At 51.6% G+C, this 18,437-nt stretch overlaps 1 protein-coding gene across 2 annotated transcripts; it reads right to left on the bottom strand.

The window, feature by feature from the left end:
* Positions 1 to 4,659: 4,659 nt before the first annotated feature.
* On the bottom strand, positions 4,660 to 16,307 carry TSTD1 (thiosulfate sulfurtransferase like domain containing 1). 2 transcript variants are annotated; one of them, XM_073323074.1, is made up of 5 exons: positions 16,153 to 16,305; positions 14,154 to 14,248; positions 8,570 to 8,692; positions 6,648 to 6,810; positions 4,660 to 6,003 (listed from the first exon to the last, which is right to left on the bottom strand). In XM_073323074.1, the coding sequence occupies exons 3-5, from the start codon at positions 8,667 to 8,669 to the stop codon at positions 5,949 to 5,951; spliced, it is 318 nt and encodes a 105-aa protein (XP_073179175.1). In that variant the 5' UTR covers positions 8,670 to 8,692; positions 14,154 to 14,248; positions 16,153 to 16,305; the 3' UTR covers positions 4,660 to 5,948. The 2 variants fall into 2 exon arrangements, with proteins under 2 accessions (XP_073179175.1, XP_073179174.1); XM_073323073.1 differs by lacking the exon at positions 14,154 to 14,248 and having other exon boundaries at positions 16,153 to 16,307.
* Between the last annotated feature and the right edge of the window lie 2,130 nt (positions 16,308 to 18,437).

Here is an 18,437-nt window from a genome sequence, read left to right as displayed (position 1 = left end):
AATAGTCCGCATGACTTTTTTACGCTCACGACGTGGCACTGGCTCAGTCAGTTCCATGCCAAGCCTCCTCCTAAACTCCTCATAGCCGTCATCCTCGGAGTCCTCTTCAACATTTTGTATTGGCGTTGAGCAAAAACAAGGTGGGCCCGGTTCATCTTCGCTGCTTGGTGCAATGCTGTCCAGAGTCTCCGGGTCCTCTAGAAAGGCATCATCGAGCTGTTGAGAGATTTTTTTTTCAAAAAAGAAACAGCGTAAGCACACCACTGCTTGGTTTTTGATTTACACAATCCCTGGTTCCTAGCCCCCGTTACACCCCCCACCCCGACCGTCACTTCTTAAGCATTCATTTACCTGAGCGTTCATCTTGTCCACTAGTGACTTCCCCGAGCTGCGATCACCTTCCTCCTCCAGGGGGGTGGACAACAAGAGGCCATCACGCTCATCGCGGGGCCCCACAAGCGGTTGGGTTTCAGGTTCTGGGGTATCCATCAATGGCTGGGCCAAAGGGCTCCCCTCAATCGCCCCCTCCTCCTCGGAACTCTCGCTGATGTAGCGCTTTCTCCGTGGTTTGTTGAAGGCCCTCGGGGCTAAAACAAAGTCCGAAGTTCTCACGGGGGTGGTGAAGGAGTCCATGTTTCCACGATTTCTAAAACACGCGCTCTCGGTAAAAGACAGCCTCTTCTGCCCGACGCTGGGCCTTATGGGGTGATGGTGCTGCACTCTGATTGGCAGAGAGGTCATACGCCCCTCTTCTGGGCGGTTCACCCCATCCCAGAACCTGCCCTATTTTGGTCAAATCTGCTCTCGGGCCGGCCTGATTGGTAGAGGTTGGTGGGGGGAGTTGTTAGAGGGGTCACACGAATCATTTCCGGACGGGTCACCCCGCCCCCGGAACTCATCCTAATTGGTCAAATCTCCTCTTGGTCCTATCGGAACAAAACCCCTCCTGATTGGTAGCGCGGATGGGGAAGGAGTTGTTAGAGGGGTCACAAGACCCACTTCCAGAGAGGACACCCCCACCCCGGAACTCACCCTGATTGGTCAAAGCTCCTCTCTGGGCGGTCCTACAGGGGCGAAACCCATCCTGATTGGTAGAGGGCAGTGGGAGGAGTTGTTAGAGGGGTCACAAGACCCACTTCCAGAGAGGACACCCCCACCCTGGAACTCGCCCTGATTGGTCAAAGCTCCTCTCTGGGCGGTCCTACAGGGGCGAAACCCATCCTGATTGGTAGAGGGCAGTGGGAGGAGTTGTTAGAGGGGTCACATGACATACCTTGCTTCCAGTCACGTGGCAGCCTTGACCCTGGAAGTAATACCCCATGGGGCGGGACTTCCAGTGGGGGTGGGGCAGAGGTCAAGGGATGGAGTTAAGGGGGTTAAGGGGTGGGGTGGGTGTCACATGACACACCTTGCTTCCGGTCATGTGGCGGCCTTGACCCCGGAAGTAATAACCCACGAGGGTGGGACTTCCGGTGGGTGGGGTTAAGGGGGTCAAGGGGCGGGGCTAAGGGGTCAAGGGGCGGGGTTAGGGTTTGATTGATGGTAGGGCCATTATACTACTCTTGTACCAGGCCCATGCTTCAGGCTCTCTTTCTACTACGTTAAGTTACAATCACAGCAGAAAGTGCAAGTTTCAAAACTCCCCTCCCTTATTCCCATAAAATGTTGTACTCAGACATGATGCTGATTGTGATGATCAGCTTTGGAGCGCCTCTCTCCAGTCCCTGCCATGGCGAGTACAGCCTTCCAGGGGCCAGGCTGCAGGGAAAAGGAAGAGGGCAGTATGATTTTTGGTTGTATGAAACAATAACATTTTGGTCCCTATTTCTGCACTGAAACTTGGCATGGTTTTCCACAGGCAGTGGTGATTTCAGCTGATAGCTCGCTCCTGAGGTAACAAAGGCGCAGCACACAGCTGCTGCTGGTGTCCCCAAACTGCCTGGGTTTGTGTGTCACTAGCCTGTTCACTGCAATGGTGCCAGCTGAATTCATGGCCGAGTGGCATGGGAAAGTGTCCTACTGCAGAGGAAGAAATAAGGCCGCTACCCCTAGAAACCTGTGGGAGAGGATCACAGATTACTTCAGTGAAAGTTTCATCAAGATCTGTCAGGAGGCTGCATGGGACATCCCTGTGTACATAAACAACCCCTCCCCTGCCTCCCCTAACCCAGCAGAAGGAAAAGCTGATGCCAACTCTCTTTTGTTGTACCTCTTCCTCTTCTCATACAAGTAAAATGATGAAAAGTTGATACCTGTATCTTGGTGACTTGGAGCTGGGCTGGGCACCATCTTTACATTGAAACATTGCTAGGGAAAATGCGTGCACACACTTACACAAGGTTTCTTCCCCTTCAGCAAGCTTATTCATGCTTGCCTGATGGGACTGACTAGACCAGTGGTTCTCAAACTTTTGTACTGGTGACTCTTTTCACATAGCAAGCCTCTGAGCGTGACCCCCCCACCTTATAAATTAAAAACACTTTTAAGTATATTTAACACCGTTATAAATGCTGGAAGCAAAGCAGGATCTGGTCTGGAGGCTGACAGCTAACGACCCCCCATGTAATAACCTCGTGACCCCCTGAGGGGTCCCGACCCCCAGTTTGAGAACCCCTGCGCTAGACTGTGGCAGCGTCTCACAGTGGTGCTGGCTCACAGCAAAGCTGCCTTCCCACTGGGTCTCCCCCTCTTCCTCCCACAGCAGGTGTCTCTGTCTCAGGCTCCTCCAAGGTATTTATGGTGGCCTGCGGGTTGCAAATAGAGCACGCAGCTCATTGTAAAAGCTGCAGGTCTGCGGCTCACCACCAGGTCGATTGTTGGCCTCCCTGACCACGGGGTCTGCCCTCTGCAGTTCCTTTGCTTTCATCTGGCACTGCTACCGGTCCCTGTTGTACTCCTCTGTCTGCATCCCCCATGCAATCTGCCCATAGATATCCACAGTTCCATAGCTCTGCTTGCACCCCACAGGCCCAGGAGATCCAATAGCTCCAGTCTGCTCTAGACCAGAGTGTATTTGGAGAACGTAGCCAGCATGCTCAGATGGGCAATTGCACACAACAAGGGTGAGCTGCTAGGTATGCTCGCCCAGCTGGGCAATCAGGAAAAGGCATTTCAAAAATATGTGGGGTGTTTTAAAGGGACGGGGCACAGGGGGAGTTGCTTCCAGTTTCTGTGGGCTGGGCCATGGAATTCACAACTGTGACCAGAGCAGCCACTGTTGGACATTGTGAGACAGCTGCTGGAGGACTGTGCCTTTTTGCACTTAACTTAAACCTGACTTAAGCTAAATCAAAATAAGTTGCTCTTAAACTGAAATAAAAGCATCCACAGAGAGGTTTGCAGTGATTTAACTCAATCAGTTTCAGACAAAGCCTTAAGTTAAACCACTGCAGTTTTCTTCTGTAGACAAGACCTTAAACTGTAGCTTAAAAAGAACCAACTTCTCTGTGCTCTGGAGTTGACTGTTCCCCACGGCCCTCTGGAGCAGAGCCTCCGAGTTGCTGTGATCAGCTGCCAGGTGCCACCCGTTGGTTGCATTCCACTTCCCATGATTGCCAGGATGTGACAACACATGTGGATTATTCAGAACAACTCCAGGGGATGCTTATCATGCTCTAGACGAGGGTTTTTCAATGGATGTGTCACGACTGTCCTGGGAGGTCAGGAAAGGCCAGCAGTGAGGCATTGAAAATGTTACTACAGTCTAAACCAAAGAAAAGTCTTGCTCCCCTGATCCCCACACATCCTGGCCCTTCAAGATCAAGTATTCTCCACCCTCCCACACATCAGTTCTATATGCTAAGGGTAGGTCTATGCTTAAAACCCTACAGCAGTATCACTTCAGTGTAAATACTCATGACAGCACTGGAAGGGGTTCTCTCCACGCTGGATAATCCACCTCCCCGAGAGGTGGTAGCTCGGTCAACAGAAGAATTCTTCCATCCATCTAGCTCTGTCTGCACTGGGGGTTAGGCTGGCATAGCTACATCTCTCAGGGGTATGGATTATCTCTAGCGTGGAGAGAAACCCTCCCACCCTGCCAAAGAGACCTAGTTTTGCCAATGCATGTTCTGTATGCAGGCCAGCCCTAAGCATGGTCAGAAATGAGACATTTTTTATTGTTATTGGGGAGGTTGTGCGATTTTTTTAATGTGAAGAGGCTGAGAAACACAGCTCCGTACAAAGACTTTAAACATGTTTAATATAATATCAGACCTGGCTAACCCTGAACAATTTCCTTTGTTGTCTTGCTGCCATCACATATGTCCCAACCCCTTATCAGAGCCAGGTACTACAGCGGAGGAAAAGCCAGGGAGCTCTCTTTTCCAGGTGCGGCTGCAGAGAAAATCCCCTGTGCAGAGGTGGCTGAGGGGCACCCAGCATGCTATAGAAATAGCAGGCTACAGATGGAAGCGGCAGATGCAGGTGGAGAATGAAGTGGGGTAGCAAAATGACCATCACATCCTTGAGAGCTGAGGACTTACCCCATGGGAAGCATATGGATGGGGTCCCAGATTCCCAGGAGAGGTGGGGAAGATGGAGTGAATAGGGGGGTTCAGATATCTCCCCACCCCCAATAAAGTGCCTGAACCCCCCAGCTGCTATCAAGGGCAGGGGAGTGACTACATTTATACCAATAAAATAAAAACCAGCAGGATCTTATTAAAGGGAATAAGGCAAAAAGCCACATTTATTGTGAATGCAGAAAGAATCACAGTAAGCCGTTAGTTACAGCTATAACATTCCATTCAATTTCGTATTTATTCACACATTCATTCACACACACACACACACACACACACACAGACAGAGGTTCTGCAAGGTTCTTATCATAGTTACCAGCCTTAGAGTTGCTCATGCCAAGCCACTGGCCAGGTGGTCTGGACACAAGGGGAGAGCAGGGCTTTGTCAGATGCTCATCTGATGCTCCTGGAAGTTGGTTTGCAGAATCAGATCCCAAAGTTCTCAGTTTCTAGAGTCCATTTTTATAGGAATTTATTTATTCCTATTCATTCCTATGGGTATTGCTTCATCATAGAATATCAAGGTTGGAAGGGACCTCAGGAGGTCATCTAGTCCAACTCCCTGCTCAAAGCAGGACCGATCCCCAATTAAATCATCCCAGCCAGGGCTTTGTCAAGCCTTTGTCAATCAGCAGATGGCACATTCCTGACAGCTCCATGCTGCCAGATGTTATCTTGTTCTTGAGTTCTCCCATCCTTGAAGCTGTTGGGTGGATTCCAGTCTGCCCTCCAGGGGTCCTCTGGTTATTTCCACTTGACACCTTCTTCGGCCCATCGAAACTGGATTCTTAGGCTGACACCTCCCTGATCATTCATTTATTATCCACACCAAGCATCCATCCACATACATCCTCTATCTCTATTTTAATCACAATTGTTAAAAAAGCTAAATGAAAACAACAAAAGGGCGGGGAGTCTCTGTGTGCTGTTTCTGTTGTTAGTTGTTAGTTGTTACAAATTATCGCTTTGAGTCTCTCTGTGTGAGTAGTTGTTGTTACAAAGAATTGCTTTGAGAACAGACTCTGTCTTAGGATGTACTAACACAATTAGCAGCTTGCAAGTTTCACACAGAGAGGGAGAGAAACAGTAAAAATAAAAGACCAAAACCCAAGAGACCTCTTACTTAGTAATACCCTGGAATTTAAACTATGGGGAATCAAACTCATTTGTGATTTTAATACAGAACTTTAATATGCTCCAACATAACAAGTGGTCTGGAAAGTGAGACAGAAAGCAGAGTGGCAGCTTCTCAGACAGATGCCTTAGCCAAGAGCCCACCAGGACCCAGAGTGTTCCCATCCCAGCATCAGGTGTCAGCAGCAATGGGACGACGTTGCAGCAAGGAAGTGAAGGAAGAGTCCTCAGGGCAAAGCAGCTGCTAGGCGTGGAGGGACAGACACCAGCCCTCGGGGAGTCGTTCCCACTTCACTTCCCTTCCTTCTCAGACCATTCCTTGTAGCCGCCTGCATAGTTACGAGCCCTGCAGAGACAGGAGGTGACATGTGGCTTCAGAATAGGAGATGGGAGGGACTATCCACAGCTAGACGGACCCACTGCCTCTGGAGTGGAAGAGTCAGACCCAGCCCAGCTGTGACTGCCCAGGGGCCAGAAACCCAAGTGGGACCAGAACATCAGAGCGGGAGCTGTGCCCAGAACTTTGAGAAATAACCTGCCCCCAGCACAGGGTCATATGGATGAATTTGAAGGGTCCCTGAGGAACCAAGGTAGCTGTGGGAACATCCCCTATGGGGTTAGCTAGGAATTATTCTGTCCTCTCTCTCGGTAGCTAACCAAAACTTTGTCTCTCTGGCCCCGGTGAGAATCTGGAGTATCACCATCCCCTCCAGGGGGTTTACTCTGGAATACACCCGTATAAGCAAGATCGGTGCCGAGGGATATCTGAGCCCTCTCCTTCTCCACCAGACCCAACGATTTCTCCATTAATAATGCTATACGTGAGAGTTTAGGGGGTCACTCAGAAGGGCTGGAGTTGATAGGACCCAGGGCATTTTAAGCACCCTACAGCCCTTGCCTCCAAACCCACAGAGTCCGTGGTACGCTCACAATGTCCCGGAGGGTCTGGTGACCCATGATAGAAGAGCCCGGGGGGAGGGGCAGGCTCACTTGGCGTAGCCGAGGGTCATGGCAATCTCTGTGGCCTGAGCCCCTCTCCTGCCCATCTGGCAGTGGAAGATCAAGTTCTCGTCATCCATCCGTGGCTTGTCCACACCATACTTCATCTTAAACGTCTCAGGGTCCATCTTCAGGGCTTCCTCGACTTCTGCCACTGGGTGGGGAAAAGAGAGAGAGATGATTGCAATCAGCAGTGCTGGTGTATCACCCTGGGAAAGGGTGTGTCACATCCCCACTAGATGGGGATGTGACACTAGCTAGTCCGCTAGAGGATAAAAGCCTACTGCTGCTACTAGCTGATGGAGTGACTCCTTTAGCTCAAGTGGTAGAGGTCTGTATCTTGATGCTGAAGTTGCGGAGTTAACCCCTGCTGATGATGATTGTGGATGACTGCTCCATAAATACAGGCGATGATGCTCTTATGCAAGTCCCACATGCTTTACAAAGGGATACAAGCCATCACTTTTCGCACTTCTGAAATGCAGCACCCTCTGTGGTGGAACACAGCAACTGATCAAGACATGGAAACACTGCACGTCCATTTAGGACAGGAAGTGAAGTAGAAGCCTGCATCCGTTTAAAACCATCAAGGTAGTTTAAGGAAGGCGAGAACTCCCCGATGTGGAATTTGGCACAGGTTACATCCTGTTAGGAGTGCTAGTAATAATGTAGAATTCAGGCCTGTATTTCTACCTGAGATAGAATTTTAGGTTGTTTGCCCACTTAATTTTTGATACGTTTATATTCTTATTAATATGTGTAAACAAAGGACAAAGACACTATGCATGTTGCTTCTGCCTAGCTAGTTAGGTTTGTTAGTATAATGGGAACAGATAAGAACAGTTAAAGTGTTACTGGGTATAATGAAAGTATAATATACGAGCACACACATAAGACTGTCTCAACTTCTATCTTAAGCCAAGGTCAAACAACCAGTTGGGAGGGGCAAGAGGGAATTGGGTGAAAAAGGTATAAAACCCTAAAAGACCAAAATAATAAAATGCCTGTCCCTGACCGTAGCACAACCTCACTCCTTATCCCTCCCACTGAATACAAAAGAGGTGGGACAAAAACCCCAGACTCATGGCCCCCAGAACAGAACATGACCATAAACTGTAAGGGATGGGACCCAAAGCGTGCAGTTCAGGTATAATTCTGTCTGCTAAAGTGGAGAGAGAATGGGACACTGGGAAACAAGGCTCTGTAGTGTCAAAGTTATTGACATGCTGCCTTAAAACTAACCCCAATAAATATTGCATTGCCTGCACTTCTGGTCTGCTGCTTTCTGTCTGCATGACAAGAACCAGGGGAAGGGGTGAAGGGAAAGCCCTCTAACACACCCATCTCTTTGTGCACACATAGGATCTTTAATGATCCAGCTTTGGCCTCGTGTCACTTCCCCAGCACAGCACCCCTGGCACGCTGGAGAGCAGGGAGGAAAGAGCGCCCCCTGCTGAGTTACTAATTCCACTTTCTCCAGCGCTCTAGTGCTACGGATCAGGAACAATGGGCCTGAGTCCTTGCAGCTGACCTGGGGCTGGCTGGCTCAGCCCTCAGGCAGGCTAAGGAGCCCAGCTGAGCTGTGGCAGAATCACTTGATTGGCTGGCTCTTCCATTGGCTGCAAGGAGACTACGGATCTGCATTTAAACTCAGCGGCAGGTCACTGACTCCTCCATGCTTCTGCCCACAGCTGCGATCACTTCTGTGCCCACCTTGTTTCCAGTCCTGCTCGGTTCCTGACTCCAGCTTTGACCCTGGGCTCTGACTCCTGGTTCCTGACTCTGGCTCTGACTGCTAGGCCTGACCGCTCATGCTCCGGTCTGTGAAACTACGTTTTGCCCTCTGCAGTGGGGGGCAGTCCCTCTACATGCAATGGAAGCCCTGGCTGCTGGCACCCACAGCAACCCCTCACCTGGAATATTGACTGAGTTGGCGATATGGCCGTTCGCCACCTCCCCCGGCAACCGCACGTCGATAATCCGAGCCTTCCCGCCGGTGACCAGTGCTTTCATGTCCTTGTGGGAAATGACGTTTCCTTTGTGGAAAGCAGAAACCAGCAGTCATTTCCTCTGCTCCCTCGCAAGGCTCCTCCCCCAGCAACCAGGGCAAACCCCTCTGCTCCCCGCATCACAGGGAAGAAGAGTCAGCGGGTCATCCACAGGCTGCAGCAGACCAACCCCTCACATGATCTAGTCTTCTCCCCGTGTGAGATGATTCCTAGCTACACCAAGGTCCTGTACAATGCTCTCTGTGAGAAACTGCCCTTTATACTCCTTTACACCACCAGGGCCACTGCTGTATAAAAGGGCCTTTGTGTAAATCAGAATTGTGACAGATATGACAATCTCTTCGGCAAAGCTGGAATTACGTTAAACCCGACTGATTTAAGCTTAAGTATTTGGGGAGTCCAGGGTATTGACAATGCCATTGTTTGTGTACTATTGTGGGATTGTATGGCACTTCTCTGGGAGGATAGCCTTGACTAATGCAATTTCTGGAAGATATTAGAAACTTAGGGGACCTTTTGTGACAATACATGGGAAGTGGATTTCGCAGGAAATACTTGGAGGCTTAGGGAAATGTAAATGACCCACCTCCATCTGTCCTTTAGAAGCTGGACTTTGAGCAGAGATCTGTTGTCTGGTGCATTACCTCTTCCAGGTCATTTCAAATAACTCAACTGGATAAAGGAGTGACTCTCAGTGTTCTCTTCTGAACAAAGAGCGTGATGAACTTGACACAGTAGAGAAACCCCTGGGTGGGGCTAGGAAGGGCTGCTCCTATCAGAGCCTACGTTGGAGGGGGTAATCTCTGATAAGTTTATTAGCAGGTCTGTAGGTTTTTTTAGTTGTTTTTTCATATGTTTTCTCTGCAATGCTTTTACCTTAATTAATAGGCTCGTGTAGAAAGAACTGCAGTGCCTAATTCATGGCAGTTCAGGGCCCCGGCACCTCCAGGCTTGGCAGTTCAGGGCCCCGGCACCTCCGGGGTTGCTGCATTAGTTACTAAAGTAAAAAAAAATTGCTCGAGCTCCAGCATCTAATTGCTTCAGCCCCGGCATCTCTTTCATTACAAATTAAGCACTAAAGAACCAGGCGGTAACTTACACTTGAAGCAAATACATTGTTATTAGTCTCTGAGGGAAAAGCCAGCAGGCCTGCTTGGACAGACTAACACAACACAGGGAAGGCAGGGAGCTACAGCAGCCTGGAGAGACCCCAGCCAGCAAGGAGGGAGACCTGTGTCTCCAGCGAAGAGAGATAACAAGATAACAACCAGGGGAGCTGGAAGTCAGAGCACGTGCCCTTGCTGAGCCAGTGAGGAGCAGGTGCCCTGAACCGTGACAAGATTCAGGCCCCTTGTCTTTAGTAGGAGTCACTCATGGGCAAAGTCCGGCCTCTGCAAGGCAATGGCAGAGTCGGTTTGTTCCTTTAACCATTGATTTTCTAGACACAGGATTCATTTGCTCCTGACATGATGGAGCAGGGTTCAGGCTGTGCAAGACACCGGGGGGATGGAGGGGGGAACGTGCCAAATTCTGCTCTTGTTCACACACTGTAAAGCTGGGTGCAACCCCTCTGACTGCTGCGGGCTATGTCCAAGGGCAGAGAGAGAGAGGTGCTAGAGATGGGCCTGGATACAGAGCATGGAGGTGAATTTTCCCCACAGCTGGCCCTGGGCCTGTAGACACGGCCTCGTCCAGCACTGAGGGTTATTACGGGGGGATCTCCCAGCATTGCTCCAGCACCTGCAGCTTTGTCTCAACAAGGGGGAAAGGTTTAAAAAAAGCAAGGTGGCAGCTCAGCCCATTTGAAACCCCACCCAGTGTGGATGCAGCTTACCACCTCCACAGTCACATCAGCAGGTCGTGCTGTAGTGTAGACCTTATCTAGCCAAGGGGCTCTGTCTACACACACGAGTTGTCCCAGTTTAATGATGTCAGTCCAGGCAAGGGAATAAGTCACCCCAGTATGAGGCACCCTCACACCAGTATAACTGCACCCGCAACTGGGATTGTGCCAATATGACTATCCGTAAAAATAAAAATCACACCCCCACTCCCGCATCACCTCACAGCAGTTATACCAGGACGTACACTGCATAGATAGGAAAAACACACTGTTTCCCCTACTGAGTTTAGCTCAACAGAAAACCCCATTTAGCACCAACGTAGACACAGTCTAAAGCCTTCAGCTCAGTTTGAATAGGTCAAGTTACAGCCTCAGCGTAACGCTCTGTATCTCAGGGGACGCCCTATACCCCCATGTTCATCTTTATAAAATGATTGTGTGGTATCCAATGCAAAGTTTGTTTGCAGAAGGCTTATGATGCACTGAGCATGGTTGTTACAGTGATGTTATAGTCATTGTTACAGTAATAAGAAAAGGAGTACTTGTGGCACCTTAGAGACTAACCAATTTATTAGAGCATAAGCTTTCGTGAGCTACAGCTCACTTCATCAGATGCATATCGTGGAAACTGCAGCAGACTTTATATATACACAGAGAATATGAAACAATACCTCCTCCCACCCCACTATTACCAGCAGGACAGTGGGGTGGGAGGAGGTATTGTTTCATATTCTCTGTGTATATATAAAGTCTGCTGCAGTTTCCACGATATGCATCTGATGAAGTGAGCTGTAGCTCACGAAAGCTCATGCTCAAATAAATTGGTTAGTCTCTAAGGTGCCACAAGTCCTCCTTTTCTTTTTGCGAATACAGACTAACACGGCTGTTACTCTGAAACCTGTTACAGTAATGTTATAGTGAGGTTATAATTTCATGTATATAGTTATGAGGCTGAAAATTTATCCTCATGGCTTAAAGCAAGCCCAGGCAAAAAGTCTCCAAGAACAGAAAGGCAGTTCACACCTCATCAGGGCATGTATGGGACAAACCCAGCCCAGCCTCACAGGAACAAAGGATGTTGGCCTAAGCAACAACAAAAGGATCTATTAGACTCTCCAGTGAGTCACCCCTCCTTCCTTTGGTCAGTTTGGGACTGCAATGAGGTAATGCTCACCTGACTCTGGTGCTGGGGGAAGCAAAGCCAAGAGGGAAGAAAGAACGTGATAAAAGGGAGACACGCTTGCCATGCTCTCTCTCTTCAACCTACAGACATCACACCAAGCAACTGAAGCACTGATCAAAGGGGAGAGCCTGGCTGAAGAGCAACCAGCCAGCCTGTGGTGAGAAGCATCTAAGTTTGTAAGGGCCCTGAAAGTGTTAAGATCATCTTAGAATGCGTTTTGCTTTTATTTAATCTGACCAAATCTGAGTTGTTGTTCTTTGATTTATAATCACTTAAAATTTATCTTTGTAGTTAATAAATCTGTTTGTTTATTTTATCTGAAGCAGTGCGTTTGGTTTACAGCATGTCAGAGACTCCCCTTGGGATAACAAGCCTAGTACATATCAATTTCTTTATTAAATTGACAAACTCATATAAGCTTGCAGCATCAGTAGGCATAACTGGACACTGCAAAACGGAGGTTTCTGGGGTTGTGTCTGGGACCACAGATATTGGCTATTGTCATTCAGCTGCACAATCCAAGGAGCAGCTTGCATGCCAGAGGCTGTGCATGAACAGCCCAGGAGTAGGGGTTCTCACAGCAGAGCAGGGTAAGGCTGGCTCCCAGAGTCAAGGATTGGAGTGACCTAGCAGATCACCGATCCAGATAACACCAGAGGGGATCGTCACACTCAGCTTTAACCCAACCAGTTCAGCATGTGCTACAGGTCAATTGCTTTGGCCTGATTAGACTGTTAGACGAGTTAGTTCGACTGAGCCAGGTAACTCGATCCAACATCCCACTTTTAAATCCTGATCTGGACACAGCCATAGGAGGATATGCCACTGAAAGCAGCCCTGCAGTCACACCCTATGCACAGTTGTGATAAGCTTTGTACAAAATGCCGTGCAAGGTCTCATTTGAAAACTGATAACTTGCTGGTTAATGACATGGTGAAATGTGTGTGGCAACACTGTCATGAAATCCCCGCAAGGAGATTATTAGCACACCTCCAAAACTATCCAGCCCTGCCTAGGCAACAGTTGTTGAACAGATCTGTCCTCAGAGGAATGAGTGTTTACATAGAAGTAATAAACAGGGTCCTTGAGACAGCCATGGGGGAACAGGCAGGAGACAAAGCAAATTTAAACCTCAGCAAACGAGTAGAAAGGGCACAGAGTCTCCTTCGCCCCCAAACTCCCGGTCGATTGCCACCTTTACTGTTTGAATAAACTTTGCTTGGAGGAGTAATCATCAGAAGATTGATGGGACTATAAAAGAAAGGGACAGAGAACTCCAAGTTCTCTCTCTCTTTCCACTAAGACAAAGGCACCAGCACCTTCTGGCCTGGGGGAGAGATCCTGACCAAGGAAAGGATCGGTCACCATCTGGCTGGAAGACTGGGGGTGAGAAAGACCATCTTAACAAAGCTTTGAACCAAAACTTAATCTAGTAAGCTTTAGAGGGACAAGGTGGGTGTGGTATTGGACCAACAAGACCTGAAGAAGAGCCCTGCGTAAGCTTGGAAGCTTGTCTCTCTCACCAACAGAAGTTGGTCCAATGAAAGCTGTTACCTCCCCCACCTTGTCTTTCTACTATCCAGGGACCGACCCAGCTCCAACACTGCTGCATACACCAATGGAAGATGAAGTTTTCACTTTTATTTGCTTGTAGCCACATCCAGCTTTATCGCTTGTCCTTGAATTCACTTAAAATCCCATCTTCTTTTGTGACCAAACTGGTTTTATTTTTTAATCTCAACCAACCCAGTTGGTTTAGTTTAAACTGAACTGTTCGACAAGTCCAGTGAAAGTAGCAAACTGTTGAATATTGACTGTACAGGAACAACGCAGCATTAATATCTGAGCTGTCCAGGAGAGGTCTTTGCAGTGCTGAAGACAGAATTTTTGGGGAAAATTCAGGACTAGGAGTCTACTGACGTACTAAACCAAGGCTGATGGAAGCCAGAGTGTGACGGGTGCGTTGCTGGCAGGCTGTTGGATCAGGGCTGCAACTATAAACACACTCAAGGTGTGACTTGTAGGCTGGCTGGGAGCAGCCCAGGCTGGGAGCTACAACAGCAAAGCATGGTGAGGCAACCCCAGGTTGCACAGTAGGTGGGTGACACAACCCCTGGCTGGTCTGGATTGCATCCTGGGATCATAGGGACATTAGGGGCAAAACTGCATCTACACTGGTGTTAGACAGTGTTTCAAATTGAGCTTGTTACCCAAGGCAGCCAGCCCCATTTATAAAAGTGCCTTTTCCCCTCGTCTGGACAGGTGTACCCTCACAGGTATTTTACAACTGGGTTATGAAGCCTGGCTTTGCACAGGATTAGATGAGGTGACCGTCTACACTCGTGCCACCCCTCCCACCCCCCAATGGCCATGGCAACGCACTTCTCCTTATCCCTGGAAAGCACCCAAGGAATGTTATTGTTTCATTTAAAAAGCCAAACTCAGAGCTAATTACTACTTACAGCAGAAAACAGCAATTCCTAGCCATGGGTGATACAGGCGACCGCTCAGTGCCTCTGATTCTCCACGGTCATTACTTACTGGCGGGATCTCCCAGCTGGAACATACAGCACACGTGTGTGTGTGGGTCCCAAGTTAATGAGCCCGCTCCAGCCATGTGCCTGCCATGAGTGCACTCAGCAGCAGAGCCTTGCAACTGGACCCAAACCTGATGGAACCTGACTACCAGTGTCAGGTTTGGGTCTGAAAACAATCTGACCCCCTGGGGCTCAGGTCAGGCAGTCTCTGATCATCTCCTCCCACCTGTGGGGTGGGCACGGTGGTGCCTGCCAGCCCCACTCCTGCCAGCCTCTGCCACTTGGCTGTGCTGCGTGTGTGCCGACAAGTCACAGCGTCTCACTCCGCCACACCCACAGCGCAGCAAGGCCCTGGGGGCCGGCAGCAGCAGGGGACACAGCCACGTCTGTGCTAAAGCCACAGGCAGGAGACCGGAGACAGATCACAGGCATGGGAAGCAGGAAGTCCGCACCAGACCAACCTGCAAGGACGAGGTGGTCATGGCGCTGGCAGAGGTTTGGGGAGAAGCATCAGGTTCAGGTTAGGTGGAGTCTGAAAATGACTCAGGATAGGTTCAGGTCAGCTGAGCTTTGAAGCTATGCCCTTACCGGGGCTAGGATCTGAAGGGGTGATGTTAGCACATTAACTATCAAGTTCTAGAAGTCTGGAAGGCAGCGTGCTGGCTTTAACACGTGTTAGGCTGATTGCATTAAAGTTTAGGAGGGAGGCTAGGGTTCACCTCAACCAGCTAACACGTGTTGAAACTACAGCTTGCATTGTCTACACTAACATGCGTTAGCTGGCCAATATATCCTAACTAACACTTTCTTTCCTAGCAAAGACAAGGCCTAACTTGGCTAGTTTCACACACACACTGCTCTGTCTAGAAAAGACGTTTTAAATGTGTTAGTGAATGCCATGTTTGTCGACTCTAGTCTAGACAACACCAGTGTTGCATTAAAAAAAGAGCAGGAAATTTACACTCAAAATGTAATTAAAGGGTGTACAAAGCTTCATTTTTACAGAAGAGTTTAAAAAAAAGTTTGTCTATGAAAGTGGGGAGGAAAGAGTGTGTTTGGGGAGAGCAGAGAATACGAACAAAGGGCTAGCTTCTGAGAGAGCCCCACATCAGAGAGCCCCAGGCTTCAGACACCCACCTGAGAAGTTTAAATCCCTTCTCCCCCTCAGGTGGAGGGGGGACTTGAACCGCGGGTCTCCCACATCCCAGGTGGGTACTCTAACCGCCAGGTCAAAAGTCATGAGGGAGGTCATTCTCCTCCTTCTCCAGGAGCTCACCTAGAGGGGCCCGATCCGGCACACATGATCTCAGCACACTTATGGGATTGGGCCCTGCAGGTGAGTTAGGTGGAAGAACCCCCTTGTGCATCACTGGGGGGCGGAGGCGTCCGGACACCTAGCGTGGGGCTGCGGCGCACGTGCCTAAAGGCAGAAATTTAGGCACCTAGGGAACATTTACTGCACAAATTTCTGTGCTAAGGAAGTCTAGGCAGAGACCTCTGAGTGGGGGCTCTGTGACCCAGCCTGGCCTGACTGAGATTTAGGCTCCTGAAATGGCAGTTTGGTGCCTAAGTACGTCGGTGAATCTAGCCCCACAGCCGTAGGGAATGAAAAAGGCCCTGAGCTCAGGGGGATGCAACGGATGGAAATTTACAGATTCTCCTCGTCCACAAAGCCTCGTGCTGGCCCCCTGCAAATAACACAACCGACCCCGGGTGAGCGGCTGAGCAGGAGCCTGCAAGGTCGTTACAGACGGTCCTGTCCAGCCCATCCGGGGGGTGGGGGTGGGGGTGAACCACGGGGCGGGGGTCCCAGCCCCCCACCCAGCCAGGATCGTGCACACGCGATTCCCTGCCCACGCTGCTATGGGGCAGCTGCCTCCAGGGCTCTGCCCCCCTCTGGCGGCCAATGGGGGGGGTCCGTTACCTCTGTCCATGCCGCCCGGCGCCGGGGTGCTGCTGACTCGTGCCAGCCGCAGGGACCTGCCCGCCTGTCCTAGGAGCGTCTGCAGCCGACACACGGACCGGCTCAGCGGCATTGCTCCATTCACCGGGCGGGGCGGGGCGGCAGGCACCGTCCACAAACTCCTCTGCCACCCCGGCAGCGTTGGTGGCTGGCCAGGTTCGGTGCCCCGCCAGGGACAAACCACCCCCCAGAGGGGACCCGATCCTGCTCCCCCCACGGGACGGGAGCCCGTGGTCATTTTCCTGTTGGTTTGGCTGGCAGCCGGGCTGGCCCCCTCTGGGAGGCTCTCGGGTGCTGTGGCCAGGAAGAGACCAGAGTGCCGTGGGGCAGAGCCTAATAATGAGAAAACAGGGACTGATCCCCCCGCCCCGGGTTCTCCCCCAGCCGTGCAAGGCGGAATGATGGGCACCATCATTTACACGAGCATAAACCCAGTGTAACCTGCTGCAGTCCTGCTTCCAATGTGCTGAGCCAGGGAATGGGGACTCTGGCCCTGAGTCAAGGAGGACATCCTGATTGGGATTTTCAGCTGAGCCAAAGGGAGTTAGGCACTTAAGCCCCTTTGAATCGGGGCTGTTTACTGCCCAGGGGACGATTCGTTATTTAGATTGTAAATTTTTTGGTGCAGGGATTGTTTGCTGCCCTCTGGTAAGATGGTGATTGGCACTATGGGGGCCCGGATCTCGGTCAGGGTCTGCGTGGCGACCAGCACTACGGGGGCCCTGTTCTCAGGCGGGGTCTGCGTGGTGTGCGGTACTATGGGGGCCCGGATCTCAACTGGGGTCTGTGTGGTGACCGGCACAGCGGGGGCCCGGATCTTGGTCGGGGTCTGCGTGGCGCCTGGCACTACGGGGGCCCGGTTCTCGGTCAGGATCTGCATGGCACTCAGCACTACGGGGGCCCGGTTCTCGGTCGGGATCTGTGTGGCATCCGGCACTACGGGGGCCTGGTTCTTGGTTGGGGTCTGCGTGGCGCCTGGCACTACGGGGGCCCGGTTCTCAGTCAGGGTCTGCATGGCACTCAGCACTACGGGGGCCTGGTTCTCAGTCGGGGTCTGCGTGGCATCCGGCACTACGGGGGCCTGGTTCTTGGTTGGGGTCTGCGTGGCGCCTGGCACTACGGGGGCCCGGTTCTCAGTCGGGGTCTGCATGGCATCCGGCACTACGGGGGCCCGGTTCTTGGTTGGGGTCTGCGTGGCGTCCGGCACTATGGGGGCCCAAATCTTGGTCGGGGTCTGCGTGGTGTATAGCACTACGGGGGCCCGGTTCTCGGTTGGGGTCTGCGTGGCGTCCGGCACTACGGGGGCCCAGTTCTTGGTTGGGGTCTGCGTGGCGTCCGGCACTACGGGGGCCCGGTTCTCGGTTGGGGTCTGCGTGGCGTCCGGCACTACGGGGGCCCGGTTCTCGGTTGGGGTCTGCGTGGCGTCCGGCACTACGGGGCCCAGTTCTCGGTTGGGGTCTGTGTGGCATCCGGCACTACGGGGCCCGGTTCTCGGTTGGGGTCTGTGTGGCGTCCGGCACTACGGGGGCCCGGTTCTTGGTTGGGGTCTGCGTGGTGTCCGGCACTACGGGGAACTGGTTCTCGGTTGGGGTCAGATCTCCCCTAGGCTCTGCTGGAGTAATATTAATGAATGCTGAACAATTAGACTTTAGAAAATCCCAGTTTGACCCACCCCTCGGCACCGTTACCGGGGGTGTAAAGTGAGTGACCCGGGCCGGGTGAGCACTCGGCCCTACCAGCCCCCCAGCCCCGCAGGGGAGGGGGAAGCGGTGTCAATCCCTCCCCGCGGGTGCTGTATCGTCCAAAGTCGCCTTCGCCGTCTACGTTTGCAGAAGGGGTTTGGAATTTTACCCCTGTCCCTGAGGGATCCTCCCCCTGGCCCTCCCAGGAGGCCCCGCCTGCGCGAGGCGGGAGAATGCCGAGGAGCAGGTTCCTCCCGTGCGCAGCCGGGCCATCGGGTCGGCGCCACCGGGGCTGGTCGGGCCCTGGCTCTGGCGGCCCGCGGGCTGCTCTGCCCACCCGCCGCGGGGTTTGCCCAAGTCTAAAGCAGCTGGGGCCCGGTATTACCCGAGCCGGGGGGAGCTTTGCACAGAAGAGCTTGGCCCGGGATACGAGCCAGCTCCTGCTAACCGCTTCCTGCATCGTTTTAACTGAGCCGCTGCCAGCATTAGCTAGATAAGGAGCGTGGGCTGGTCCTCGGCACTCCTGGATTCTAGTCCCAGCTTTGCTGCGTAACCGGGATAAAG

Source organism: Lepidochelys kempii, chromosome 24 (assembly GCF_965140265.1).
Source record: "Lepidochelys kempii isolate rLepKem1 chromosome 24, rLepKem1.hap2, whole genome shotgun sequence".
NCBI classification, from domain to species: domain Eukaryota; kingdom Metazoa; phylum Chordata; order Testudines; family Cheloniidae; genus Lepidochelys; species Lepidochelys kempii.
The sequence above is the reverse complement of the archived record's forward strand: the minus strand, read 5'-3'. Positions and strand labels throughout refer to the sequence as shown.